General features: G+C 39.5%; 2 protein-coding genes across 3 annotated transcripts in view; one reads left to right on the plus strand and one right to left on the minus strand.

The window, feature by feature from the left end:
- NSMCE2 (NSE2 SUMO ligase component of SMC5/6 complex) overlaps positions 1-507 on the minus strand; it is a 134,384-nt gene extending 133,877 nt beyond the window's left edge. For both annotated transcript variants that reach the window (XM_075415572.1, XM_075415573.1), the window contains exon 1: positions 286-507. The gene's annotated coding sequence lies outside the window, so the exon portion shown is untranslated. The remainder of the gene's footprint in view (positions 1-285) is intronic.
- WASHC5 (WASH complex subunit 5) lies at positions 374-27,858 on the plus strand. The gene is made up of 29 exons (XM_075415571.1): positions 374-503; positions 1,356-1,656; positions 3,957-4,102; positions 5,220-5,304; positions 5,576-5,676; positions 6,044-6,236; positions 7,894-8,046; positions 10,561-10,674; positions 11,802-11,973; positions 12,862-12,989; positions 13,847-13,976; positions 15,089-15,201; positions 15,815-15,981; positions 16,615-16,690; positions 17,391-17,501; positions 17,621-17,761; positions 19,186-19,266; positions 19,947-20,048; positions 20,705-20,884; positions 21,550-21,674; positions 22,076-22,238; positions 22,960-23,062; positions 23,173-23,252; positions 24,053-24,156; positions 24,849-24,978; positions 25,103-25,199; positions 25,602-25,755; positions 26,032-26,119; positions 27,328-27,858. Exons 2-29 carry the CDS (start codon positions 1,471-1,473, stop codon positions 27,382-27,384), a joined length of 3,480 nt encoding a protein of 1,159 aa, XP_075271686.1. The 5' UTR covers positions 374-503; positions 1,356-1,470; the 3' UTR covers positions 27,385-27,858.

Raw genomic sequence — 27,858 nt, forward strand, 5'->3', positions numbered from 1 at the left:
ACGCTTCGAGCAAATGGCCTCGTCCCGCTACGCTTCCACACCCCAAACCACGCAGCAGAGCTCAGGAAATCAAACCGCGACTGCTCTAACGGCAGAGCCACCGGCGGCAGGCGCCCACCGAGCCCCGGGCCCGCGCCACCCGCGGCGGGCAGGCCTCACCCCCCCCGCAGAGAAGGCAGCGGAGCCCGCCGGGCGGGAAGCCGCCCCCCCCCCGTCCACGGCCCCTGGCACTCGGGCACGGAGAGCGACGGCCCCTCGCCGCCTCCCCGTCCCCGGCTTCCTCACCTCGTCCCAGCCGCCGAGGCCCGGAGGCAGGGGAAGGCGGGCGAGCAGGGCCCGGGGAAGGCGGTCTAGGCGGGCGGCGGAACCGCCTCATCAGCCGGCGCCGTCATGTGACGGGCGGGCCCGGCCGCGCCGCACCGAGAGCCGCCGCCTTCCCTCCGTCCGTCCCTGGCGGGGCCCAGCGCGCCTCTCGCCGCCGCCGCTCCCCGCACCGGCGGAGGGTGAGCGGGGCTGGTGGGGAGGCGGCTGGGGGGGAGGCGGGCGCGTCCCCCGGAGGGGCGGCGGGAGCGGGCGGGGGCCGGCGCCGCTCCGAGGCGGCTGGCCCGGGAGAGCGGCTCAGAGCGGGAGGGAGGCGGCAGCGTTCCGGCGGCCCGGAGGGGCGGGAGGCGGCGGGGAGCCCGGCCCGGGGCCCGCTGCGGCCCTGCGCCCTGGCTCCTGCCTCGCCGTCCGGGGCTGAAGGAGCACCTTGGGTTTACCTCGGCGGCTTGGTGAAAAGTGGTAACTCCCCGTAAATGTCCCGAAACACAAAAGCTCGTTTTTAGCGGTGCTGCGCGCCGCGTTTTGCAGGGAACGAGTCAATAAATTAAACTGTGACCAGGAGTGCAGCCGCCGTGCGACGCTGACCCTTCAGCAGTCAGTAAAGGAGCGGGCCCTTTCCCCTTGCTGTAGAAGTTTTCTTTGTTGCTAACGCCTGTTATAATCCCTTGGGTTGTATTTTTAAAGTGACTGTTAGACCCGCATCCCGTAAGGTGTTTTTGCTTTCCCTGCGGCCGTCTCCTTGCGCGGTCTCAGCTGCTTCAGTGTTTGTGACCCTTTCACCCTTCAGTAGTTCCCTTCAGCTTCTCTGTACAAAAGGCCGTGCTTGCCTTACCTTCGCTCACGCAGGCGGTAGAGTCAAACCGTGTGTGTGCCAGAGTTGAGTTTGGTGCGCTTTTTTTTCATTTTATAAAGCTGTGGATAGTTTAGATTTCATAAATTGAAAGACTGAGAGCATGCTTAAAAATCCACGTGGGTTAAACTATGAAAAATACGACTACAAACGATTCTGAATGTGTGTGGTTTGGTTTTTACAGGTTATTAATGGAGCAGCTAGTTTTCTTATCAGACTTTCTTCTTCAAGTGACCTGAAGATTAACGACTGGAATCCAACTGCAGGACTTCTGCTGCTCTGTCGCATCCAGCTCCACGATGGTTGATTTTCTAGCTGAAAATAATCTCTGTGGTCAAGCTATTCTTCAGATTGTCTCCTGTGGAAACGCCATCATTGCAGAGCTTCTGAGACTTTCCGAATTTATTCCTGGTGTTTTCAGGCTAAAGGACAAGGCTGATCAACAGAAGTATGGGGATATCATATTTGATTTCAGTTATTTTAAGGTAAATCCTTTTCTTTTATTGTTAAGCTTCTGAAAGCATTGCTGTCATGCATGAGGGTGCTTCAGGTTATGACACAGCCATTTCTGACTGATGTGTTTATTAGTACCATTCTTCAGAATTGATTAACATGACTTCTTGTTTAGTTTTTTCCAAAAATTCACCAAACTGAGACAGCAGTTGGGATATGCTTGCATGCTAACTTTCTGCTTCTGGGTTCTCTTGTATAATTCTGATCATGCTCAGCCTCATCTTCCTCATTTCAGTGAGCAGGAACAGCCTAGGGAAGGTTGTGTGCTGAGACCCATAGGCAGAACAGAAGTATCACTGGTACCTGCACTGAGCGTATCAGGGCAAGAAGGGGGTGGCAGTTTTAAGGGCATTCAAGAGCAGTCCCAGCTACACCTTTCAAAATGTTTGATGAGTCATCTGGCCCGTGAACTTTCATGGGTATTGATTAGATTAAACTTGAGTATTGGATTATGGAGGAGGTTGTTGATTATTATTATTATCATTATTATTATTTCTTGCAGGAACATTAAATTACACTTTCACCGGCAGGTTCTGAGCCTGTGCAGTTGGTTGTTTGCCTTTGGAGCACTGCTGTGGGCAGTATGCCCATCTTCCTTTGGTTATCTGTAGCTTATTCTTTGCAGCCATGAAAACTGCTTTCAGCCTTCCTGTCTGACAGTGCTATAATTATTCATTCACTGGACTTGTCACGTGCACTGAATAAACAAATGAATCAGAGTAGTGTCCATGGAAAGCGCTTATTTCCCCTACAAAATTAAGCTTCTTGCAGTACCTAGTTCCCTCTGTCATTCTCCAGCATGATGAAGAATGAACTAGAGAGACTACCTAATCTGACTTTATCTAGATTGTACAATGCAAGAAGTGTTAATAGTAAAGCAAAGGAAGGGGGATTTTTTTTTTTTAAGTAAGAGATGTAAATTGCAGGCACCAGCTGTGAGCCTTGGACACTGAAAACCCTGAGCACAAATGATTTCCCACATACCTTCAGATCTAAGTGCTTATTAGAAGTCTATTTTTACACAAATTACTTGAAAATTTAAAAGCAGATAGGTACAATTGGTGATAAATGCAATTATCCTTGAAATTGTAAAATTTTTTGATGTTAAGAAACCATGACAGTGCTGCTGCTTTTCAGAGTAATCACCCCAAAATCCATAAAAGACATGCTTATATAGCAGAGACTGTTGAATTCACAGATATTTTCACTGCAAATGCACCATTTCTGTATTTGTGATTCTTACAATTACCTAATGAGAAGAGATTTGAGATTTTGAAAATTCAGGATGTTTTCTTTGTGCATTAGAAATTCATAGGCAATGTGGGGCTTGCTTTTATCCTTTGCTTTGCATAGGTATTTTGCATAAAAAGAGAAGCAGAAAAGCGCTTTGAAAACCACACAAAAATTGTCAGCTTGGTATTAAGTTTAATATTTTAACTCTATTTTAAGCTATTTTTATGGAGCTGACTAAATCCTTTTAAGCCATGATCTCATGCTGTCGTAAGTGGTCTGTGAAATGACGTTAACAGTATTTTCAATTAAATGTTAATAACATTTTCAATTAAACATTAATGGTATTGTCATTTAGATGGTGATGATAAGACCATCGCATAACCAATAGTGGTTATGAGAAATGTTGACAGTGGCAAATGGTTAGAAAAGTTTGTACCACTGCTTTAAGGAAGTCAGACTCTTATTCCCAACCCTTTTTCCCCTACGGCTGTTAATGACATGATTTCTGCATTAATTTGGGGGACTAGCGCTGAGCTAGATCCAGAGTCTGTAAAAAAAAAACAAAAAACAACAAAAAAAACCCCAAGTCTAATACTTTCAAGCAGTTTAAATGCATGAGTAGGTACTAAGCTTTGTGAGGCCTCAATGTTATGATTTCTACCTGAGAAATCAATCAGATGAAATGTGTTAAGGAAAAAAATTCCAGGAGGGAGATAGTCAGCACTACGAGAAACTCACAGTGGCTTCAGACGCATTGGGACTTTACCCAGAGGGTTAACTATTCTTTGCTGTTGGTTATACAGGATAAATCATATTTAAAATCATTGCAGATTGTAATAAAGTGTAAAACTCCTCTTTATGGAATCAATGTTTGGTCATAAAGTAGCTCGGAAAACTACAGATCCTTGTTTTAGTAAGAAATGTTAGCTTAGGTGTTGTGGGCACAGTGGTCGTTGTACATGTTCTGTGTCCTCTTGAAGAGAAATAAAATAGAGGTCAAAGTCAAATATTGTCTTGAAAGACTAATTTCTTTTCTTAGGGGCCTGAGATATGTGAAGGCAAACTGGAAGCCAAACCTGAGTTACTGGATTTAGATGAAGAATTTCGTGAAAACAACATTGAAATTTTGACAAGATTTTATCTGGCTTTTCAGAGTGTACATAAATACATTGTGGATTTAAACAGGTATGGTGTCTTAATAGATGTGGATTTTCGTAAAGCCCAGAGTACTGTTCAGTCTTAACAATGAGAAGTTTTTTCCTTGGAGACCCAATACACTCGCTGTTGAAGCATGTTCATGTGCACCTGGAAACCTGGATTGCTGGAGTGAACGCTAACTTTACTCCTACTGTTGCTTACCAGCTGAATGTATGACTTGAAAGCATTTAAGCTCTCTACCTCGTTTCCTCAGTTGTAAGGTAGAGCTAATTTTTCTTCTTTGTCTTGGAGGTCATCTTGAAGATTTTTTTTATAAAAGGAGACTCCCTGTTATTAAACGATGGTGTTTTTTTTCTGTGGTCTTGCAAAACAGAATGTCAGATAGGAGTTTATTTCTTTAACTTCATGTGGTATTTTTTTCCTGAACTTAATTTTTCCTGAACTTATTTTTTCAGTGGAGTTGCCATATTCTCAAGTTTGGTACTCTTACCTGTAAAAAACAATATACAAGGTTCACAAAATACTCTTAAGAAAAAGTTCCAGAGAATCTTAACCTTTAGAATTGTTTTTGTTATTGATGTTATATGAAAAGATTGATTAAAAGATTAAATGTTTAACATCACTTATTAGTAAATAGTGTTACTGGAAAATCCTGTAATAGGAAGAAATCTTCTCTTAATGGAGATTAATATAGTCTATTTCTGGCTTTCCCTTCCAAATTGCAATTGAGATCAATTTGTGGTATTTCCAGGAGATATATTTGACGTAACTTGAAAATGACAGTTTTACTAAATTTTGGAGTAGAATCCTTCTCAGTACTCTCTTCTCAGGCTGTTACCCATCCCTAAGAAGATGAAGAGGATATTAGGTGTAAGTTACAGAGTATCCTCTAGTGTCTTTCATACACACCATCAGCTATGGCCGGAGGCTTTTGCCAACTGGTTGGCTCTAGCTAGGAGTTCTAGCCTTTCGTTTCATAGTAGAGCATCTGTTCTTCTTTGTCTGAATCACTCCATGCTGCTTGTACTAGGGAAATGTTCTGATGTGTCTGCTGATTTTCAGAGAAAATTGGCCAGGGGAATTCTAAGGATCTATGATTTGAGAGCAAAATAGTCAATGACCAACTCTTTGTTACGATCCCTAGATATTTAGATGACCTCAATGAAGGAATTTACATTCAGCAAACATTAGAAACTGTCCTCCTTAATGAAGATGGAAAACAGCTTCTAGTAAGTATTGAACAGTTCTGTAACAGTATAAAATGAACCAACTAGTTTAGTGCCGAATTAGACAAAGATTTAAATTTACTGAAGGCGTGGAAATGCTATGACTCACTTTTAGGAGGACAAAGATAAAAAATGTACAGCCTGCCATTTTTCATATTGTATGGACTACATAGTTGATATTGGGTTATTTTTCCAGTACATGTTTGTCTTTACATTTTATTACAAAATTGTGTTTAGGTGATTTCTTCCTTTTGTTCTTCCTTTTTCTAAACAGTGTGAAGCGCTCTATTTATATGGAGTCATGCTACTGGTCATTGACCAGAAGATCGAAGGAGAAGTCAGAGAAAGAATGTTGGTTTCCTACTACAGATACAGGTAATGTGTAACTCTGGAATGCAGAAGTGGATCAACAAGGGGAGTTCAGAAATGGGGAGGAAAAAAGAAAAAGGAAAAGAAAAACAAACTTGGAACAAAACTCCTCCTCTGAATATAAAGCTGCTTGTTTCTGTTCCTGATTTATTCTGCTTGTGCTTTGTATGCTTATCTGGGATTCCAGTATGAACATTTATCAGTGTCCTCAATAGTATGGTGAACATAATATTCGTAGAGTAAACAACCAAAAATCTCCCAGATCTTGGTATCTGATCATTTTCTTGGAAGAAAGGCATGGGTTCAACGGGAGGGAGAGGAGGAAGTGGTTAAGGAATACAGCTCAATTTTTGTCCTTTCTTTTGTAAAACAGTGCAGCCCGATCCTCTGCTGATTCCAATTTAGATGATATCTGTAAATTGCTCCGAAGCACTGGATATTCAAGCCAACCTGGAGCTAAAAGACCTCCAAACTACCCCGAGAGTTACTTCAGCAGAGTACCCATAAGTGAAACATTCATTAGCATGGTTATTGGCCGCTTACGGTCAGATGACATTTATAACCAGGTAAGTTACTGTGAGAGAAAAGAGGGAACTATAGGTGAATATAAAATGGTTTCTCAGGTTAGTAACTCAACTATGGAGCCCAGAAAAAATAAATCACAGAATCGCAGCAGTTAGAAGGGACCTCTTGAGATCGCTGAGTCCAACCCCTGGCTCAAGCAAGGTCAGCTTGAGCAGATTACCCAGGACTGCATCCAGCTGGATTTGGAGTGTCTCCAGAGGTGCAGACTGCAGAACCTCTCTGGGCAACCTGCTCCAGTGTCTGGCCAACCTTGCAGTAAAAAAAACTTTTTTTTTTTTTTTAATGTTTTTGAATCATAGTTGATTTGCCACTCTTAATAACTCTAATCCATTCAGAGATTCCCAGTCTTTTAGTTACTGCAAAGAGATTTATCATCCTTTCGTAGAAAATGTGTTTAAAAAGGAACACTAATACCACAGTTCTTGACAGTTTTATTAGTAAAGAGGCAGAACAAAAACTGAAGCAAAGCATGAGTAATGTCTACTATATTTACAGTCTATTCTATTACAAGTCCTTTGAGAGACTTCAGCAAGATTCCATCTTTAGCATGGACAAGCAATCTTATTTCTGTAATTATTGGCACACTTTTAGTGAATCCTGGATAACTGAAACATCTTAAAGATGCCAGAAAATGAGCATTCGAAGATTATTGAATGATTATAAGAAATAAATGCTCAAATATTTAGGCAGGAGTAATAATTTGAAAGTAGGGATCTTATCGAAAACACTTTCATGTTATGGACAGGCATAATAACCTTCAAAGGGGAAACAATGCATTTTCAGGTACTTTACTGTAAGAATTTTTTAAGCTGTGTAGAGTTCTAGAAACAGACAAAAACTAACCTAGCAAGTTGTGAAGACAGCCCATTTTATGACATAATTTATATTTCTGATAGGAAACTGTGAAGTGTTTGTGGGACTATGCTGTTGTAAAATGCTTAATCTAGAAATCGTACTTAAATCAGCTGATTCTTTGTATAAAAATTACTTATCTTCTTTTTTTATATAATGTCGGTGTATTGCGTTTGTATCAAAATAATATGACAAGCTTTTATGTCTATTTTGTAGTGCTTACAGTTGATAATGAAAAACATTAATGCTTCTATAAAAAGCATGGTTATAACCAACGTACTTTTTTCAAATGTAGTACAAAAAGTAGGGTAGAAATCTCCAGCTCAACCCAAACTGAATACAGCTTGTTTTACTAAATTGTGTTATCTCCTTTGATACATGCAGCTTATTCTTGATGGCAGTGGGCAGAAGCTTTACTTAAATTAATCCTTGTTTCTATCTAAGATGGACTAAACATACCTAGTGCTTATAAAATACTTACTTCTAGCTCTTCTCTTTTCAACTCATCTTAAGCTCTTTGGTTCATCCCTACTTTGACTCAATTAAAGCATAGTAAAATTTTACTAAGGCCTGTTAAAGTTAGCAGACATCTACACAGTCAACTTCTATATTCTGGAAAATATATCTGGTAAATACGCTGCATTTGTAAGCATGTACAGCTTATCCATATATCCTCCTTGCCTCCTAGTGTCTACATAACGTACTCTTTAATGTGCCCTATTATATTTTCAGGTGGTTTACGTTGCATGATATTACGTTCAGCTTTGGTTTGTTCCCTTTTTCCAGGTTTCGGCATATCCATTACCAGAACACCGCAGCACTGCCCTGGCTACTCAGGCAGCTATGCTCTACGTGATACTGTACTTTGAGCCTTCTATTCTTCACACTCAACAAGCAAAAATGAGAGAGATAGTGGATAAATACTTTCCAGATAACTGGGTAAAAATTAATTCTGTTTTAAAACTGTTCCCTAGATGTAATGTTATAGGAACAATTTGGCTTATTTTTACAGTATGCATTATAGAAAATAATAATGTCCTAAACCTAGACTAGGTTCTTCTATGGAAATTTTACTTTGTTCAGAGTGAAGCAGGCTGAGTCAGACTTTCTGGATAAGCACAGAATGTTATCCTTTGAAAGTATCAATTACTGTCTTAAATCAACCACACTCTAATACCATCATGATAATGCGAATCATAGAGAAATGTAGGCTGAAAGGTAATGTAGACATCTTCTAGTCCAGCCTTCTCCTCAAAGCAAGGCTAACTTCAAAGTTAAATCAGGCTGCTTGGGCCTTGTCCAGTTAGTTCTGAAAATATCTAAAAAGAAAAATCTACAGCCTCTGTGGGCCCCTATGGCTGTGCTTAATCACTCTCATGGTGAAGAATTTCTTCCTTCTGTACAGCTGGAATTTCCTCTGTTGTAGCTTGTGACTGTTGCTTCGTGTCTTTTCACTGTGCGTCTCTGAGATGGGTCTGGCTCTGTCTTACTCAGAACTTCCCTTTAGGTAGTGGAAGACTGCAGTCAGATCCCTTAGTCTTCTTTTCTCCACCTTAGGCAAAACCCAACTCCCTCAGCATGTACTTTCGTAGTGTGTCCCCATAAGTGTCTTAGTGGCCTTCTATTCAATGCAGTCTGGTTTATCCATGTCTGTCTCATACCGAGAAGCCCAAATCTGGACACATCACTCTAAGTGGCACCTCGTGAGGGCTGACTAGATGAGAATAATCACTTCCCTCAGTCTGCTGGCCACGGTGTGGCTGACATAGCCTAGCATATGGTTAGTCATAAGGCTGCATATCTGATTCATGTTCAGTTTGTCCACCAGGACATTTAGGTCCTTAGCTGTTGCAAGGGTTTGGTTTTGTCCCAAGTACAGGACTTTGTATTTATCATTATTGAACTCCACGTGGTTTCTGCTGGTGAATTCTACCAGCTTGTCAAGGATGCTCTGAATGACAGTCTTGCTCTCCAGTAAATCCCCACAATCTGATATTATTTGAAAACTTGTTTAAGGATTCATTCCATGCCATTATCCAAATAACTCAGAAACAAAACCTCTCCCTCTGTGCAAGTCTGTAGACCTTTTCAGATGTTGTGATCAAAATGGAGTTACTGCGTGTCTCAGTATGGAGATCTAGGATTTCCACCCAGAAGCCCTAATCTGAAAAAATGCTACTGAAATAGGCTGGCAGGTAACGATAGAGTCCCCAGGTAGCCTGTATCAAAGGGAATCAGACTTAAAAAGTAAACTGTAAATTAATTTGTGTATCTCTGTTGGTTTCCAATTGTGTTCTTCTGTACCATAAGTGGAACAGTGAAGAAAGGAGGGAAGAAACTGTAATAGCTGGCTATTTTAATAGACACTGGAACCCACCAGTTTCTGAAAAACTGCAAGCTTATTTTAGAAATGAGAATGTGACATTGTGAATTTTTGATTATGCCAGCGTTTTTAGTCACTTGACTCCATAGTACAAACTGTTGTTTTAAGAAAACACCTACCTTCCTGTGATCAGGTGTGGATGAGTTAGCTGCATCGAACAGAATACTTGACTTTTCAGCTGGTTACAAATGATTGTTAGCTGTTGAAGTGTGGCCTTTTGAGGAACTGTCATCTGCAGGAAATAACGAACTTCAACCAACAAGAGAGGGGTCCTCATGTCAGCAGGCCAGTGTCCTGTTTGCCATTACTGGCTTCCTTTTTGACACCATCAGAAGAGCTCAAAGGCTGACATCCCCATGGATGTGATCACTCCTGGATGGAAGAATATTGGAGCAATAGTGTGGCAAAGCTTGTAATGCCACAGCTCCGTGTATCCTTCATCTGTCTCTCAGTAACCCAGGGCTTCCATTTTTAATCAAGTATCTTACAAACACTTTTAAGTCAACCACAATTCTGTATTTTTAAGCACACTTACCAACTTGGGCTAGGGGTCTGTATTCAGGTCCTCTTTGCTACTTAAAAATCACAGCATGGAGTTGTAATTTCCTTCTGCTCCTGTTCACCCTAGGAGGTGCACTACATTTCAGTTTGGTCCTTTGGTCATTTTCAAGAGTAGGATTCATGCAGATCATATTCCCCCCACACACATCGTAGTCGTTTCCCCAGTTGCTCTCATCAGTCTTCTGCATGGCATCATGGAAATGAAAAAGAAGTCGTACGTTCATGGGGAAAAAAATAGAGGCCAAGGATCATACATAGTGACTGAAAGAACTCTCAGCTTGTTTTCAGAACTAAGCTTCTAATTAACTGCGTGCCTTTTATTTCGAAGTCTTCTTACTCCTTGATCTCCAAAGGTGATGGAGCAAAAAGTACAGCTAGCAAAAAAGTTTAGTTGTCTCATATTTATATCCACAGCATATTGCTTTCTACTTATATTGCTAAATGAAAAGTATGTCATTTTCTTAGCAAAAATATGAATGTGGCTTCTTGTTTTCTGCTTCCAATCTTAGGTTATTAGCATTTACATGGGAATCACTGTAAATCTTGCAGAAGCATGGGAACCCTACAAAGCTGCTAAAACTGCCCTCAACTACACGCTGGATCTTTCAAATGTCAAAGAGCAGGTACGTAAGCCAGAGTTAAGTATTTTTAGCAAAATTCAAGCTGTGTGGGCATCTCAGGTGTATGACATGACATCAATAATGCATGGGTCTTTTCTTCTTGCATACAGTTAATTGTATTACATTCAAGTACAATACTTTGAGTACGTAACTTTGTGCATGGCTTTGAGTTGGAAATCCTTCAAAGCTGCAAAATCTGGTCTTCACAGCACTGCTTGTTCCACTTCCTTCTGCAGTGTTTGTTTCCCCTAAATGTTTCAGGGTTGTGACTTGACTGAATCAAGCTAGCACTCAATGCCACGTTGTTCAGTGTTGGGATGTCTAAAGCTGACTGTAATCTTTGGTCTTTCATAGAGAACAGTTTTAGAAGTCACACATTTATGCTGACAAAGTGCGGCACTCAAGTCAGTTTTAAGTGGGGCCTTCCAAATTAAATAAAGAGTAATCTGGAAGAAGCATCTGATTTAAAAGACTGATACTGGAACATTGTATGATGCAATGCAGTTAGTTCTTTTTATGTGAAACCACTTTTTCCGTGCCTAAAAAAACAGTAATATTGGGTTAGTTGATTGTTTGCCTAATCAGCAAGTCAGTTGACTGATGATAGCTAAATACTTCCTTAGAATCTGCCCCCAGTGCTCAGGAAAGAACACACAGAAGCGTCTAATTAGGAGAACTGTACTATATATTGTCTAGTAAATTTAGGGAATATTGAGCAGACATTTTTCCTTAGTCTTTAGGGTAGAAGTTCCATAAGCAGAACTGACATTTAATTCATAACAAGTATTTCCATTCTGGAACAGATTTTTGTGGTTATTCTTTCTCATTAGGCAATAAAATATTAGTACCATTTTGTAGGAATGATTTCTAGAGAGTACACAAGTGAATATAGGAAGCTTACAGCTCTGCATTTTTGAAACATGATGCTTCCTGTGTAGGCTCTTTGCTTGAAAATTTAGCTTGCATCCTTTGTCATGCAATTGCGTTGCCTACTAGTAGTGATAGTAATTTTTATAGCACTTTTTTGATCTGTGTGCCCTTTAAGTTCTTGGGAAGCCATAGTCACACTGTACGTGATGTGTTCCATTTGAGGCAAGGATTATATTGATGCAAGCTTTGTGTATTCTAAGGCAAGCAGGTATGCTGCAGTCACTGAGCGAGTGCGCGCTCAGGTGCAGCAGTTTCTCAAAGAGGGCTGTCTAAGGGAAGAGCTGGTGCTGGACAATATTCCCAAGCTGCTGAATTGCCTGCGGGACTGCAACGTAGCAATCCGCTGGCTGATGCTTCACACTGCAGACACAGGTGAGACTTCATGCTGGACTTTTATTACAGAGCTGTCAATCCTGCTGTACCGCTCCTTCGTGTTACGGCCCAAGGGAAGTTCAGCGTGTGCTGCTGTTGAAGTCAGCAGAGTTTCATCTTCTGTTTTCAATAGATTGTTGAGGTGTTCTTTTGCTAACAGTCTCCTAAAGTCTTCAGCTGAAACAGCACACATGCATTTCTGTAATTCTTGCGAGCTAGACATAGATACAAAAAGTAGTATGAGAAGTCATGATCCTGTTAAGAATTCTCTGCAGAAAAAGTCTGGGAACTTTATCTTTTTCTGCCTTATCATTTAAAGCATCATTCTGAAAGTTTTACCTAGCACCAAAAGGAAAGCAGTAGCCAACTTTTTAATACCTTAGTAGTTAATAGTTTAAAACTATGGCTTTTATTCTGTTGAACTGAAATTCAGCTGAAACCAGTGAAGAATGTCTCTGACATGAATTTGAGTCTGGAAACTTACCTGTTCAAGATGTTCTCATGGTTCAATGATTGTGCAGTCTTTGGAGCTTCTTGGTATGTGATAGGGCTCCTGTTACACCTCCATGCGTTTTCTGTAATGGTTGCAGAAATGCTGACCTCTGGGCTTCTCAGTCAGGTGTACTAAATTTGCATTTAGTTGCAGAAGCCAGCAGAAGAGTTTTAAGAAGGCTGAAGCACCACAGAAAGCTTAATTATTTCCTGTTCTAAGGAAGGCTTGTACGAGGGTGGCAAGACCCATGTAAAATTGAGAACAAGTGGGGACTTACATATGATGTCTACATATATAGTTTTGCTTTCAAGCTATTAAAAACCATACATTTACAAAGATTGAAAAGCTTGGTCAAATTCTGTAACAGTAGCGAAATGTTGTCTTTCCCTTTTCAGCTTGTGATCCAAATAACAAACGTCTCCGGCAGATAAAGGATCAAATTCTAACAGACTCAAGGTACAATCCCAGGATCCTTTTCCAGCTGCTTCTGGATACAGCTCAATTTGAATTCATTTTGAAAGAGGTAATGTGCTGCTACCTTCTTCAGCGTTTTTCCCTGAGTGGCAGAACAGAGATGAAGTCTTGAATAGTAGTGGTACATTCACTGCACGGTCCACTTACATAAAAAATTATTATTTTGATTTGTTAATCGTGAATTTTCTGTAGAAGATTACAAACCGCTATTGGTTCGAAGTGACTTTTGCAGTCTTCTCAATAATTAGCGTTTTTCATTCTTACTCAACGAGCTTGTATTTACTCAGAATTTTGCATGAGCATCCTGATAACAAGCATAATAAAATCTGTTGAGGAAGCTGCATAAGTTTTTATCCTGCCATACTTCTCTTTTTCACTTTCTTTTAAACAGAGGCGAAAGCCTTTGTATGTTGAGGATAAGCTGCTAAGAAAACTCTTACACCTGTGTATGAAGTTCTGCCATTTCTACAAGACTCCCCATTAATTCTCTGATACTAACCTCGTAGAATGTATAAGAGTATGCTTAACTTGACGTACATGCTTTTTTGAATTGGGTTTCTCTGCATAGGCAGAGATGACTATGTGAAGTATAAGTCAACATTAGACCATAGTCTTCTAGGATCTCTAAGCTAAAAAAGTTACTGGCTTTTTTTTATTAGTGACTAAAAATCAATAATATCTGCATTGTACTGTTCTTTAAAATTCAGTTAATTTTTATCACTGTGTGTACATCACACTGGCTGTATTTCTTAATGGTTTTAATTTTGTAGTTAATATTCTGGCAAGATCTTGAAGTTATGTAGTAATTGCTGTAAGTCAGTTCCATCTGTTTTCAGTATTTTATTTCGTCTAGTGTAATATGCCTTCTTGCCAGTCTTGTAAACCAAATGCTTCATTTTTCAATAGATGTTCAAGCAGATGCTGTCAGAAAAACAAACAAAATGGGAGAACTATAAAAAAGAGGGATCTGAAAGGATGACTGAGCTTGCTGACGTCTTCTCAGGAGTTAAACCTCTTACAAGAGTGGAGAAAAATGGTAATTATTAAAAACTAAACTCTGGGGGAAAAAAGTAATTTTGTTTTTTATTTCTAAGCTGATAACAAAACAAAATACACAAGGCTAATACTCATAATAGGAAAAATTTTCATGCCCCTCAGCTGCCACAGAGGTCTCTTACATGCAATCTTGTTTAGGTTTTCTGCATATATTCCATATGTAAGTTATATTTAGGTACCTAATATTTATATCACCATATTTTTAAAAATATTTTTTATAGCTTTATTTAGATATGCCACGTAAGACTATGAAATGCTAGTTCACTTTTCTACGCATAATGGAGTTCACATTACTGTATTCTATGTACAAAGGAGTGTGAAGGTCATGCCCGTTAAATACGGGGTTGGTTTAACCTCTCCTGTCATTCTTTCCGTACTTGTAACCTGGTTTTCTGTCATATCAGCATTTTTTCAAACCTGCTTCTCATCTGCACTGAGTGGTATTCTCCAAGTTCTCAAAGGACTTAAAAGCGTTGAATCTCTGTTTCTTTCCTAATTTCTTGCTGTGTTTTGTGAACAATTTTTTTTTTTTCTGGAACTGATTAAGAATAAGAATTGTAAATCACTCTTTCTTTCATTTGATCAGGAACTCTGCATGAAGCGTCAGTGGAAGGGCAACACTGGTGGTCAATCCAAAACAACAAAACTTAGAATAGAGGCAATTTTCTCACTTGCTTCCACTTAAAAGCAGAATTACTTACTGAAATGTTTCCCTTTATCTTTTTGATCTCAGCAAACTTCTAGCTGAAACATAGAAATTGCAACTCCCAAGGCAATTAACATTGTAAAACTGTTCATAAAACACAAATTTATGATTAAAAGGTTTTATCATCTTAGTATAGACATTATAATGCCCATTTGTGTTGGTAGTTGGTTTTTTTAATGTTGTATGTGGGACTTACCTGAGCATTTGCCCCTTTACAAGTCCACATGTTGAAAGACTAGAAAAGTAAGAGCAAGATGAAGACTTTTTAAATAATCTGCTACATGTATAGCTTTTTGTTTGTCTGTTTTGACTAGCCAGTTCCCTGTGTCTTTGTTGCTTGTCACACATGCAAAGATTTGATGAATTTTTTTCTTATTTTTCCCCAGAAAATCTTCAGGCTTGGTTCAGAGAAATCTCCAAACAGATAATGTCTCTAAACTACGATGATTCCACTGCAGCAGGCAGAAAAACTGTGCAGCTAATACAGGCACTGGAGGAGGTATGGCAACAAAATTTTGAGATAAATGACCTCGTGCTTTGAAAAATGGCACTTGATACACATGCACTGTCTTGCGATAGATGAGTTACAAAACAGATCTGCATTTCAACAACTGTTTAAGTCTGTAGATCTTTGCAGTTTTATATATGCAGTCAGCAGGACTTGCTTATAGACCTTGTGATTATATTGCTTGAAAAATCGTGCCACCTGCAGCTGAGGACTAGTAGGGTTTTTCAAAGACATGAATTCGGTGTTAAACATTATTTGGCAACATTACTCATTTTATTAGAAATTCTGAAAAGAAATTCAACTGAAGCTAGAGAGTGTAGTTTGAAAGGCGAAACAAAAATATTAGTATTTGTTAGTACATTTCTTGTACTTCCAGTGTATAAAGAAGTGCTCAGTATGGTGTTTCACAGTATGCCTCCTCGAGTAACTTTGTGACATTTATTATTTAACGCACTCTGAAGTAGATCAGGATTTGTTAAGTGTCTTACTGTAATAACATCCTGTAGAAATATGTCAGTTCATTGATTCTATTGCTGCCCTTAAAGATGAACAGAAAATAAAGGAGTTGTTTTGTGGGGTTTGTTTGTTTGCTTTTCAACTGTAGGTCCAGGAGTTTCACCAGCTGGAAACTAACCTCCAAGTTTGCCAGTTTCTGGCTGACACCCGCAAATTTCTCCATCAGATGATCCGAACTATCAACATTAAAGAAGAGGTCTTGATCACCATGCAGATAGTTGGTGATCTTTGTTACGCTTGGCAATTAATTGACAGGTATCTTAGCAGGAGCTTTTTCTTCGAAGTCGGTCATCATTCGTGAAACTTGTGGGAAATAACATGCATAAATATTATTAATAATATAAACTTTCCTATTTAAAAACGATCTTGAAGCCTTGTTCTATGAGTTGTTGGGTATATTTAACTCTCATGAACTTGAATAAGAATGAACAGCATCCTTGTGGTGTTGTTAGCTGCAGGTTAAGTGATACTGTAACTTTTTACTGTCTGTCCTGTTCTAACTGTAACAATTTTGTTAAGCTTCTATCTCCAGCATTTAGTCTAATGAAGTGTTCTCCAAAATACTGGAGTTCCTGTTTCAACCAAAAACAAATAAGGAAAGACAAACGTCAGAGAATTTCTTTTCCATGGTGTGATTTTGCTGAGCTGCTACTTCCTTACCTTGGCTGTTACCGCTCCCTGATGCCCTCCTCTCTTGCCCCACCTGCCTCTTTACCTTACAGGTTTTACCTAGCCAATATCTCTTCAGACCAAAATCCTCCTTCAGTTTTTTAGTTATCTCCTGTGCCATTTCTAGATTACACTGGTGCTGGTGACAAATGATTTAAGAGCTGAAAATAAGAGTTTCAGGGGAAGAAGCTGATTTGGTTTGTTTGTTTCCTACCCCAGCTTTACATCTATTATGCAGGAAAGCATAAGAGTCAGTCCATCTATGGTAACTAAACTCAGAGCCACGTTCCTAAAGGTAAGTATGAACAACAGTGAGTTTACTTGAGTGCTGCAGGTCAGCCAAAGCATTTGTTAAACCGGCCTTAAAATTATGAAGTCACCAAAGAGTCAAAACTTCCTGCTACCAACATTTTCTGTATCTAGGTTTTAGACTGTATTAACGCAAGGTTAGTTTTAAAGAAAATAAAACCAAGTTACGCATCGTTTTTTATGCAACCAGTTATATTGCTGCTGTTAGGCAAATAAGTGTCATCACCCAGCCTCTGGTCATTACAGTTCTTTGCTGGAGACCTCGGTGCATAGATGGGATGCTCTGCACATGTGTCAGGGAAGGCTGATGGAATTATGGAAGTTCTGTTGGCTCTGCTCTTTGTCTGTCATGATGAAGATCTGGTGTCAGACGGAGATATTTTCTGTAGAAATAAGAATGAGAAATAGCATGGGGGGGAGTGTAAAATTACAAAGAAAAAATTTCACGCAACTGGTAAGATTTAAAAAAAAATGAGTAAGGGGAATGTAGCATTATAGATTGTTGGACTTTTTTGACTTTAACAATTTTTTTTTTTCTGTTGCCAAAGCTGGTGTTGTAACACCGCTTTTTAGGAAGAATCTAGTGATTTGAGTTGTAGGTTAAGAGCCTGAGCAGAAAAGATCAAGCATGTAATTTATATTAGGAAAACAGATGCATGAACTTAAAATGTTAACTTTATTTCTAGCTTGCTTCTGCACTTGACTTGCCACTTCTCCGCATCAATCAAGCAAACAGCCCCGATCTTCTCAGTGTATCACAGTATTATTCTGGCGAATTGGTTTCCTATGTAAGAAAGGTAGGCATTTGAAGAGGTCTAAATGTCTTGTTCTCCAATTACTTTTTCTAAATTGAAGATTTTTATTTTTTTTAATGAGAATATACTGACCATGTTTGTTTCTTTTTTCATTTACAAAGGTTCTGCAGATAATTCCAGAAAGCATGTTTACATCGCTTCTCAAAATCATAAAGCTTCAGACTCATGATATTATTGAAGTGCCTACTCGCCTTGATAAGGACAAACTACGAGATTATGCTCAGCTTGGACCACGATACCAGGTGCAGTTAAAATAGGGAATTCTGAAAGAGCGTATCTTAGAGGTGGCCAACTTCAGCCTAAGTTTAAATAGGTATAGCTCCACAGTTTAACAGTGAAGTTGGATTTGTTGACTGAGAATTAAAATCAGCTAGTGTTATCGTGAGTATACCTTCAGTTTCCTGAGGATAGATGAGTAATTTTTGCTCTTCTGTTTCTAAAAGTTTAAACTTTTGGTGTTGTAGAAAAGGGGAGGAAAACTTGGTATATTTATAAATAAGGGTGATGATTCTTGGATTTATTTTGAGTGGGGAATGGGGAACTCTGAAAACCCGAGTCTGAAATGAAGGCCTCCACATCTGGAATGCTTGTTCCAGGAGAATGAGAAGGTTGAAGACTGAATAAGCCAGCAGGGTTAAGCTTTCTGCTGCCTGCAAGTGTGAAGACAGGATGGAGGCATGTGGATTTGATCACATAAAGCTGCTATTGCTCGTTGGCTTTTTGTCTGGTATTTTGCTGCACTGTTACCAGTCTGGAAGAGTGAGCAAATAAAAACAAATAATTTTAATATTTTTAATAGAGGAAGATGAGGAGCAAAAGCTTGAGTAGACCAGTAACTCTTTCCCTCAAAGAATATATCACCAATTATCAGTTAAGATGCCAGCTTTTTCCAGCAGTTTTTGCCAGAGTGCTCACTTGTTAGGTGTTTTATACAAATAAGCTGTGGTCTCTGGGTAAGCTGATGTTCAGACCTGAACACTAGGTTTAGACTCCCACATTAAACTTTGTAAAGTCAGTTTACTGAGGCAGCATTTAGTAATATTTCTTTTATTTTGAGGAGGTAGAGGGAAAACTACTGATCTTACACAAAAGCTTTTCACTTCTGTTTTCTGTAGAATTCTAAGTCTGAACTGCGTTGTCTCTATTCTATATTGTAAATGTCTTAAAGGTAAAAGACTGGCTTGTCTGAACTCTGAGCATAAGGATGCTCAACCAGTAATGTAAAACTTCAGTGGATGTGCTACTGTATTAAATCAGTAGAAATATTAAAATGGACTTGTTGCTGGCAGCAGGTTTTATTATGCAATAACTACTTCAAGCTATGCCCCTGGCCTGCTCAAAGGGACCAGCTTAGAGTTTTGTCTGTGATGTTTTGTACACAAATGATACGGCTGGCTAGGTCTTTCCTCCCATAATCTCTGTAATGCCTCTGAGAGATACCTGTTCTTTCCTACTGGTAACACATCTATATTGATATAATAAAAAGAAAGATTATTATTTACTATAAGTAAGTCTAGAACAAGATGTAAAATTGAAAGTATATCAGTGCAAATTACTTTAATCTAAAATAGGAAGCCATAACTGGGAAAGATGCGTATCTTTTTAGAGTAATTATTTGAATCTAGTGAATCACTTCATTAAATTGTATTTTCTCTTTCTATTAAAGGTTGCCAAGCTAACCCACGCGATTTCAATCTTCACTGAAGGCATCCTCATGATGAAGACTACTTTAGTTGGTATCATCAAGGTAATGTTCCATTATTCCAGTAGGAAAAAGTCATTTGGTGGCAATTAGCACTTTAGCACAGGTATTTCTCCACATTAAGCAAGACCTTGAGGAAAGATAAAAAGACAGAAAAAATAAGTTTGCATACGGATTTTCAAATGGCTATGCCTAACTTGGCATCTGGATAAGAACTGTGTTGTTTAAGGTTGCTAACAACCCACAGTTCTCATTGTACATAGATTCATCAACCTTAATTGACACTTCTTTTTGTTTTGTTTGTAATTTCTACTAGAAAAATGACTGCCATCTTTTCTAAAGAGCTGTTTCTTCCATTGGCAAAGACTGCTTTTCCTACATTAAGATACCTCTTTCAGGACATCAGGAGCGAGCATTCTTAAAGAAATATACACTTCTTAATGCATTCTGGCTTCTTATAACTGTACAACATTCGCAGTGGATCATTACCAAAGGTTAAATATGGGATCTACAAACCTTTGCCATTCAGCTTAACGGAATCATTTATATCAGGTGGAAGTATTTAAATATTTATTCTTTGGACAAGCACTGCTGGGAAGGTGCATCTGTTAGCGCTGCTTTCCTATTACATCATAAGTACTTAATATCTTTTTTGGTACAAATAAAATCCTTTATATTTTTTCATACCTTTCTAACTTTGAGAAAAAAATGTTTCTTCTGCTTAGGTGGACCCAAAGCAGTTACTAGAGGATGGAATAAGGAAGGAGCTAGTAAAACGAGTAGCTCTAGCTCTTCACAGGGGACTCATCTTTAATCCTAGAGCCAAGGTGTGTAGCAGCTTGATTTGATTTTATTTTTTTTTGTGTATCTTGGGGTTGCTGGGATCTCTTTTATTATACTACCTTTTAGAAAATAATTCGTAAATTTCTGTAGAGATTTTCTTTTCATAAAAAAAAAAGTACACTTTTTTTAATTTCCTAAAGGTTATTTCGAAGGCCTTATTTGATGTTAAAATCAGCTTATAAACTGCTAAGGGTACATAGAATTTAAAAATGTATTTTTATTCTATTGCCAAGTGTCCAATCAATTCTGAGTTCCCAGTTCTGTCTTTGTCTGTAATGACTGATGACAGCACATGATACATATAAACTGGGTAAACATAGAGAGGCAATGATAAATAAGGAGCATGACGCCTTGTTTTGATCCTGTCCAGATTCTTGATTCTCTCTTCCAGATCAGTCAGTAATAACCACTGAAGTCCATTAAAAGCAGGAGGAAAAAGTATTTATTAAGAAGAATTCATTCAGATATCAAACAACCTTTCATAAATTTCTCAGTGCTTTACAATTTCAGCTGGAGCATAGTGAAATCTGCTAGAGATTGTAGTGTAATGGCATTTAGAAGCCATTTACATTTGCTTTGTATTCTACCTGTTCACAGTTTTGGTTTTATCTTCTTTTGGTTTTTTTCCCCTCATCTGTAGCCAAGCGAGCTGATGCCTAAACTGAAAGAAATGGCGGCTACAATGGATGGATTCCATCGATCATTTGAATATATCCAGGATTATGTCAACATATATGGTTTAAAAATTTGGCAAGAGGAAGTGTCTCGTATTATTAACTACAATGTGGAACAGGAGTGCAATAACTTCTTAAGAACAAAGGTGCTAATCAAAAACAAGAACAAGTAAAAAGTTGATAAATGTCTTTCTATTTGGATGCTAAAGCCTGTGACTGATGGAGTGTATGCACCCCACTGTGCACAGTCCGTCTGCCCCTACCTTTTCTGAATGGTATCAGCGTCCCCACTTCATTAGCTGTACCTAAGAAGAGCAAAGAGCAAACAGAATATTTTAATATCTCTTGCCAGGGAACAACATCCTTCCTTTTTCTCAAAGAAAACCAAAATACCTACTGAATAACAGTAGTCCTCTCTGCATTCTGATGGCTAACAATAGATACAGGCTTAGAAAGACTGCAGTAGTTACCGGCTCTTTTTGTGACATTTTGCAAATGGTGGAGTGAATAGATTTTAAATTTAGCTAACAAAATGGTCTTACTAGTCTTACTGCAGAGAGGACCAGATGGAATTTTCTCCAGGAGTGTAGGTAGTTCTCTCAACCTCCACACTTACCTTCTGGTTGCGCTTTGTCATAAGACTCATTCTTCTCTTTGCTTTATTCTGTTTTTATCGTGTTCTGCTGTGTGTAATTTACAATATTGTTTTACAATGTACCACTTTTAAATTAAATCAAAGGAATAAAATTTCTAAGCGAATTTAAAACATGCAATGGTACCACTGCAAATTACTCTAAAATTTGTTTTTCAGATTCAAGACTGGCAAAGCATATACCAGTCTACTCATATTCCTATACCAAAATTCACACCAGTGGATGAATCTGTAACATTTATTGGTCGGCTTTGTAGAGAAATCCTGAGGATCACAGATCCAAAGTAAGTACTGCATGTCAGAAGCTGTATTACAACACCATGCATTGGATTGCTCCAATTCCGCCATATGTAAACAAAACCTACAACAAATAGTTTTTCCTTAGCTGTCCTATCACCATCTTTATCTAAAAACAGATTCACCCAGTCCATCCTGTACAGTGTAAATGTTAATCTAGAAAAGTTGTGATCTTAGTCTAAGAAGGAAAGCTGTGTGTTACACAAATGGAGGAGAGAGAAGCCAGGGAAGGGTGACAAAACCATGGCGGAGAGAGGAGCAACGGAACATCCCCTGAGATACTTGGAGAGTCTTTCTAATGTCTGCGTGAATAAGATGACTCATTGCTCAGATTATCACAAGAACTGTCTGCATCTTATTCTGAAGTATTTGTTTAATTTTTCCTCAGAATCACGTGTTACATTGACCAAATGAACACCTGGTATGACACCAAAACTCATCAAGAAGTAACCAACAGTCGTCTCTTCTCAGAGATCCAAGATACTTTAGGAACCTTTGGTCTCAATGGTTTAGACAGGCTGCTGTGTTTCATGATTGTAAAGGAACTACAGGTAATTTTTGGACTTTGGTTTCTGAAGACCACAATGCTTTCATTGTTTAATAACTTCTAGTGAAATAAAAAAAAACAGTTAATTTTTTCAGTGGTAAATTGAAATGAAAAGCATTTGAAAAACATGTGTGCAAACCCAAAGGTAAGAATTTCAGTTACAGATACAATTATGAAAGTTGGTACTCTCGAATAAATGGTGCTGTGTATCACAAGGGTATGCATCAGATTATATGGTGGTTTGCAAGGAATGCCTTTTGAAGGTGTACACGTTGTGTGTACTTGAAGGTTGATCTCGGGTCAACTTCTGTTTTTCTGTCTAGATATCAACAATTACATTGTTTGGGTCTGCCACGATATAAATAAGGTGTCAATTCTATGTCATGACTTTATCCCTGAAGCCTCTATATGAAACCAAGTTGGTTTTTTTGTTTTCTGAGAAGAATCCAGTCCTAGCCCAGTTAAAGATTTTAAGAAAAATAAGTACTGGTGAAGACAGTTTTTCCTAAAAAAATTAAATAATAGCTGTCTATAGACAGATTGATGAGTGGGATCTGCTAATTGTCCTAATACTTATTAGCAGAACTCAGAGAAGCATAAAGTCTAATTAGAGAATTCCTCAACTCTTCATCCATGGAAGTATTCTTTCCCTGCTGTTAAAAACCACCAAGATTAAGCATAGAGTACATGTGTGAGGATTTTACTTGTTTCTTTCTTTTATTCAGAATTTCCTCAGTATGTTTCAGAAGAATATATTGCGTGACAGGACAGTACAGGATACCTTAAAAGCACTTATGAATGCTGTCAGTCCTCTCAAAGGAATTATAGGTAAGTGCTTACTGGTTAAGATGGAAGGAAGCCATAGTCTTTGTATATTTGCATTTATTTCTCTTCTTACTTGTTCTTTTTTTAATGCCTCACTCTTTTTCCTTTCTCAGCAAATTCAAACAAGGTTTATTCCACAGCAATTGCAAAAACTCAGAAGATCTGGACAGCGTATTTAGACTCCATAATGAAGGTAGGTTTATGTGACTTAGTGATACGCAGAATTCACTCTAGGCTCTTTGGTTATGTACTTTAATCTGCATATTCTACAATGTTGTATTATGTTGACCTGGAATTCTGTAACATCACAAGTGAAGCAGGCCTGATTTGCAGGAGCTCCTGAGCTTTGCTTACATGGACAGCTCACGCCGCACACAGTGCTCAGCGCTGAGGTTCGCGTGTGGTAGCTCGCCACAAATGGCATCTGGCACTGGAGATCTGGTCTGGGAAGACGGAGTTAGTGCTGGGTATCGGGAGCTCTCAGACTTCCCCCAGTGCCTTGCGAACGTGGTGTACTGAAGGCTAAAGCTTGGAACAGCAGTGTTTCCTGAACTTGGCTTGTTCACACAGAAGGCAGTCTGCCCTGCCGAAGATTTAAACAAGCTCTTGCATTAACTGGTCTCTTTATCTTGTCTCTGGAGTGGTATTTTGTGACCAGGGTTTTTCGGAGTGCTGTGAATGGTTGGTTGTGTTGCTGATGAGGAGAGGAGAGGTCAGGGAAGGAAGGGGAAGGTTGACTGCAACAAACCTCTCTGGTTTTTATCCCTGCCATTGCTGACCCTAAGGTCTAGGGAGAGGTGGGGAAAAGCGTATAAGCATTTTCACTTACCAGTGAAAAACGAGCAAGTAACTGGGTTTATACCTGTTACCTTTATTGCACCCTTTTCACACTGCCTGTATTTGCCGCAATGGACTGCGTGTAAACAGTGAGTGCTGTGACTGCTTCCTTCCGTGCGTACAGTATAACACCCCACCCTTTGTTTGTTTCAACAGGTTGGTCAGATGCAGATCCTCAGACGACAGATTACCAATGAATTAAATTATTCCTGCAGGTTTGACTCCAAGCATTTGGCTGCTGCTTTGGAAAATCTCAATAAGTAAGAAGCAAAATGTGCTGAAGAGCTGCATGTATCACTGTGATGTAATTGTTGTCAACTCGGCAATCCTTAAAAGCTAAATTACGGCAAAATGTGGAGTCAGATTGTATTAAGGGGTTTTTTATGAATACTGGAATTTGAACTTTACTGAAAGAGTGGTCAGGCATTGGAACAGGCTGCCCAGGGAGGTGGTGGAGTCACCATCCCTGGAGGTGTTCAAACAATGTGTAGGTGTGGCACTTCAGGACATGGTTTAGCAGGCGTGGTGGTGTTGCGTTGACGGTTGGACTTGATGATCTTAGAGGTCTTTTCCAGCCTTAATGATTCTAACTTAACAAAAACATTAAAAATAAATAACATGGTGATGCCATGATTTATGGGTATCATTGGCAACTAATTTGTATGAACATGCTAGTGGACAGTGCAGCTTCTAATTGCATTTGGTTATACCTGGATTTGAGGTCATACTTGGACGAGAAGTAAGAACAGTGAAAATGTGTGGTGCTGATCTTGAAACAAATACAACATTTGTAAAAAGATATTCCAAAAAAGGTGGTTTACTCCTGCTTGTAACCATTTACAGGTTTTGTCTCTTTGAACTTTTTACATTAATATGACATGTGGCATCGTGTGAGGTTTATTTAGGGATAATTTAAATAAGTATTTAATACAACCAGTTTATTTTCCTTTAGAGCAATACTGGCTGACATTGAAGCACATTATCAGAACCCATCACTACCTTATCCTAAAGAAGACAACACGCTTTTGTACGAAATCACAGCTTATCTGGAAGCAGCTGGCATTCACAACCCGTTAAATAAGGTCAGGCTTACATTCTAGTGCTTCGTAAGTTTGCTTTTTCTATTTTATTAATTATTAACTGAGAAAAAAAACTAGTATGTGGAAGAACTGTGTTCCTCTTTTTTTTTTTTTTCCCCCTGCTCAGATCTACATAACAACCAAACGTCTGCCATACTTTCCCAGTGTCAACTTCCTATTCCTCATTTCCCAGTTTCCGAAACTTCAGTACAACAGAAATTTAGGTATTGTAGAAGTTGTTGCTTGTCTAAATCTAATGAAAACCTATGTGAAATTATCTGTAAAGAAGATAGTAAAATTATCTGCACAGAAAATACTCATTTTCTGACTTTAGTCCATCACGTCCAGGCGGGCTTGTTATGATATTGAAGGCAAATGCAATGGAGTAGGAAACAGAATCCAAATTCCTGGCTTCCTCATTCCATCCTGTGCCTTCGTGAATATCATTAAGCCATTTGCTATGGAAGAAATGCAGTTGTTACATTAGTTTTTAATTTTTGTGTGTGGGCAAGCAGAAGCGGAAGCACAGCAAAACACCTCATGAGAGTATGTTGTGCAAGTCTGCTGTAAAGGCTATGTTCTGGTTTATGACCAGCGGTTGTCTGGGGGTATTTTTTCCTGTGCAGGAGTGGTGTGCAAGCGGCCAGCTGATCAGATTGACTGGCTCCCTTTAGTTCTGGGACTCCTCACCCTGTTGAAACAGTTTCACTCACGATATACAGAGCAATTTCTGGCTCTGATCGGTCAGTTCATTCGTTCAACGATGGAACAGTGCACAAGGTACCCAGGTTTTACTTTTTCGCTGTCACCTCTGTGAAGAGGGCTTCAGTAGTATTATCACTGCTTTTTCAGTATGTTTTTCTAGCAGAGTAATTGGACATAATAATAACAGTACATTTGACTGAATATAAAATGAAAATACTGTTTCTTTTTGTAATGGGATCACATTGTACCTAGTGGAAACGGTGTTATTTGAAGGCTGGCACTGTCACGTAATTTTATCCTAATAACTGGTCGGCTAGTAAGAGTATGATCTTCATGGTGGTTTAATTTTAGCCAGAAGATCCCAGAAATGCCTGCTGATGTAGTGGGAGCCCTCATGTTCCTGGAGGATTACATTCGCTACACAAAGTTGCCGAGGAAGGTAAGAAAGAATTCCATGCCTCCTCCACTCCTCGCTGAGCCGGAGTCCTGGTCTGAGGAGCTCAATCTCGGTTTATGCTGTGGTTACGTACAGCTTGATCGTGCATTCCTAATCTGGAACATGGCAGCATCTCTAAACAAATATCCACAATAATGGACTTACTAAGTTTGTCCAAAAAGGAGTATTGGCCCTTTTCAGATGTTCTGTGAAAGATTGCCCAAGGAAATACAGGCGAAAAATCTGCTACCTGATATGATGAATTCTTTTACACTGCACAGACTACAAATTGTGTTCCTTGCGTACTCTCTGTAACGATTCCTATACTAGTCACGGTGCCCTTACGGAAAAATTATGTTCTAGAAAATACAGAGGGGATACAAAATATAGAAAGGATTTCAACTTTGTGCAGACGTAGGAAGAGTGTATTCCATTTAATCTTCAGAGTATGTGTACATTGCTGAGGGGCTTTTGGGAAGGGAGAAATAAAATAGAAGTTCTGAGATGTTGCAGAATGAAGTAATAATAAACTTGGCAGTATTCTAAATGCAGGGCAAAAACCTAATTAGCGAGTCTTAAATTTTGGTGAAACAGCGTCTCCAGTCCTTGATTTCCTTCCCTTCCTGCCAAAGCATGGCTTCCCGGGCGGCTTCTTTATTTTACGTGCAAGGGAAGTTCTGAAAGTCTAGGCTCATAAAAAGACTTTATTTTAGGGTTAAATGCAACATAACTGCATTTGAAGATGATACATTATTTATAGGTGGTCCTAAAAATAAGTCATTATCCTGTTTGCAATAGGCTGTGCCTCAGTGATTCCTGAATAAACCATTTCCCAGCTAAAAGAGAGGGAGATTCTCCCAGTTTCTCTCTTCTTCCCAGCCCACGGTGCCTGGTGTCCGCCTTGCAGCTGGTGTGCCTGGTACCTGTGCCAGCTTCCCCTCAGCCTGGTGCTGCGTGGAGGAACCGCATTCCCTCGGCGTCCCTCCAGTCTCGCAGCGGGCCGGGAGTCGGGGCAGTTCCTCCCAGCCCGGGGCTTGCCTCGCCTGCCCGACGCGCTGTGCCTGGTGCGCCAGGCAGGGGCGCAGCCGGGAGCGCGTCCCAAAGCCGGGGGGTTCCAGTCAGCGGTGCGGGCTCGAGCTGTAGATGAGGTGCGCTGGTTAATGGACAGATAACAAAGAAAATACCTAACTGCGCCTTCCTCTCTGCTTCAGGTTGTGGAAGCCCATGTGCCTAGCTTCATTTTTGATGAATTCAGAACTGTTTTGTGAATAAGAAGGACCGAGTCTTTCCCCCAAACCTGAACCGAGGAGCTGGGGCCTGGGGCTGAGGCAAGTACGGCTTTTCAGAGCTCTCTCCTGTCTGTGCTTTAAGGCAGTGCCTACAGCTGTCTCTGTGAAATGTAGCCGTCAGCACTAGTCCGCGCAGTTAACACTTGGCATGATACGCAGTTTGGGTCTCATCCAAGCAGTGTACATTTTGTACTGCACATTATAAATGCTGTATGTAATTGTTTATGTATAAATCATTTAGTTTTTTGTTCTGAAGAGCTATTTGTGGAAGCTTGACTTTTGTATTGCAAACGAACAATGAAATTGGAAATAAAAGAGTTGGATAGTTTGCCAGGACTGATGATTCCAAAGTGTCAGAACCATTAGTGAGAAAGAATGTGGAAAGAGGTGTGGTGCCTGCCTCTGTACTACAAAAGCTGATTTTCCTCTATAAAGGACAGAAAAATAATTAAA

This window comes from Opisthocomus hoazin, chromosome 3 (assembly GCF_030867145.1).
Source record: "Opisthocomus hoazin isolate bOpiHoa1 chromosome 3, bOpiHoa1.hap1, whole genome shotgun sequence".
In the NCBI taxonomy this organism is placed as follows: domain Eukaryota; kingdom Metazoa; phylum Chordata; class Aves; order Opisthocomiformes; family Opisthocomidae; genus Opisthocomus; species Opisthocomus hoazin.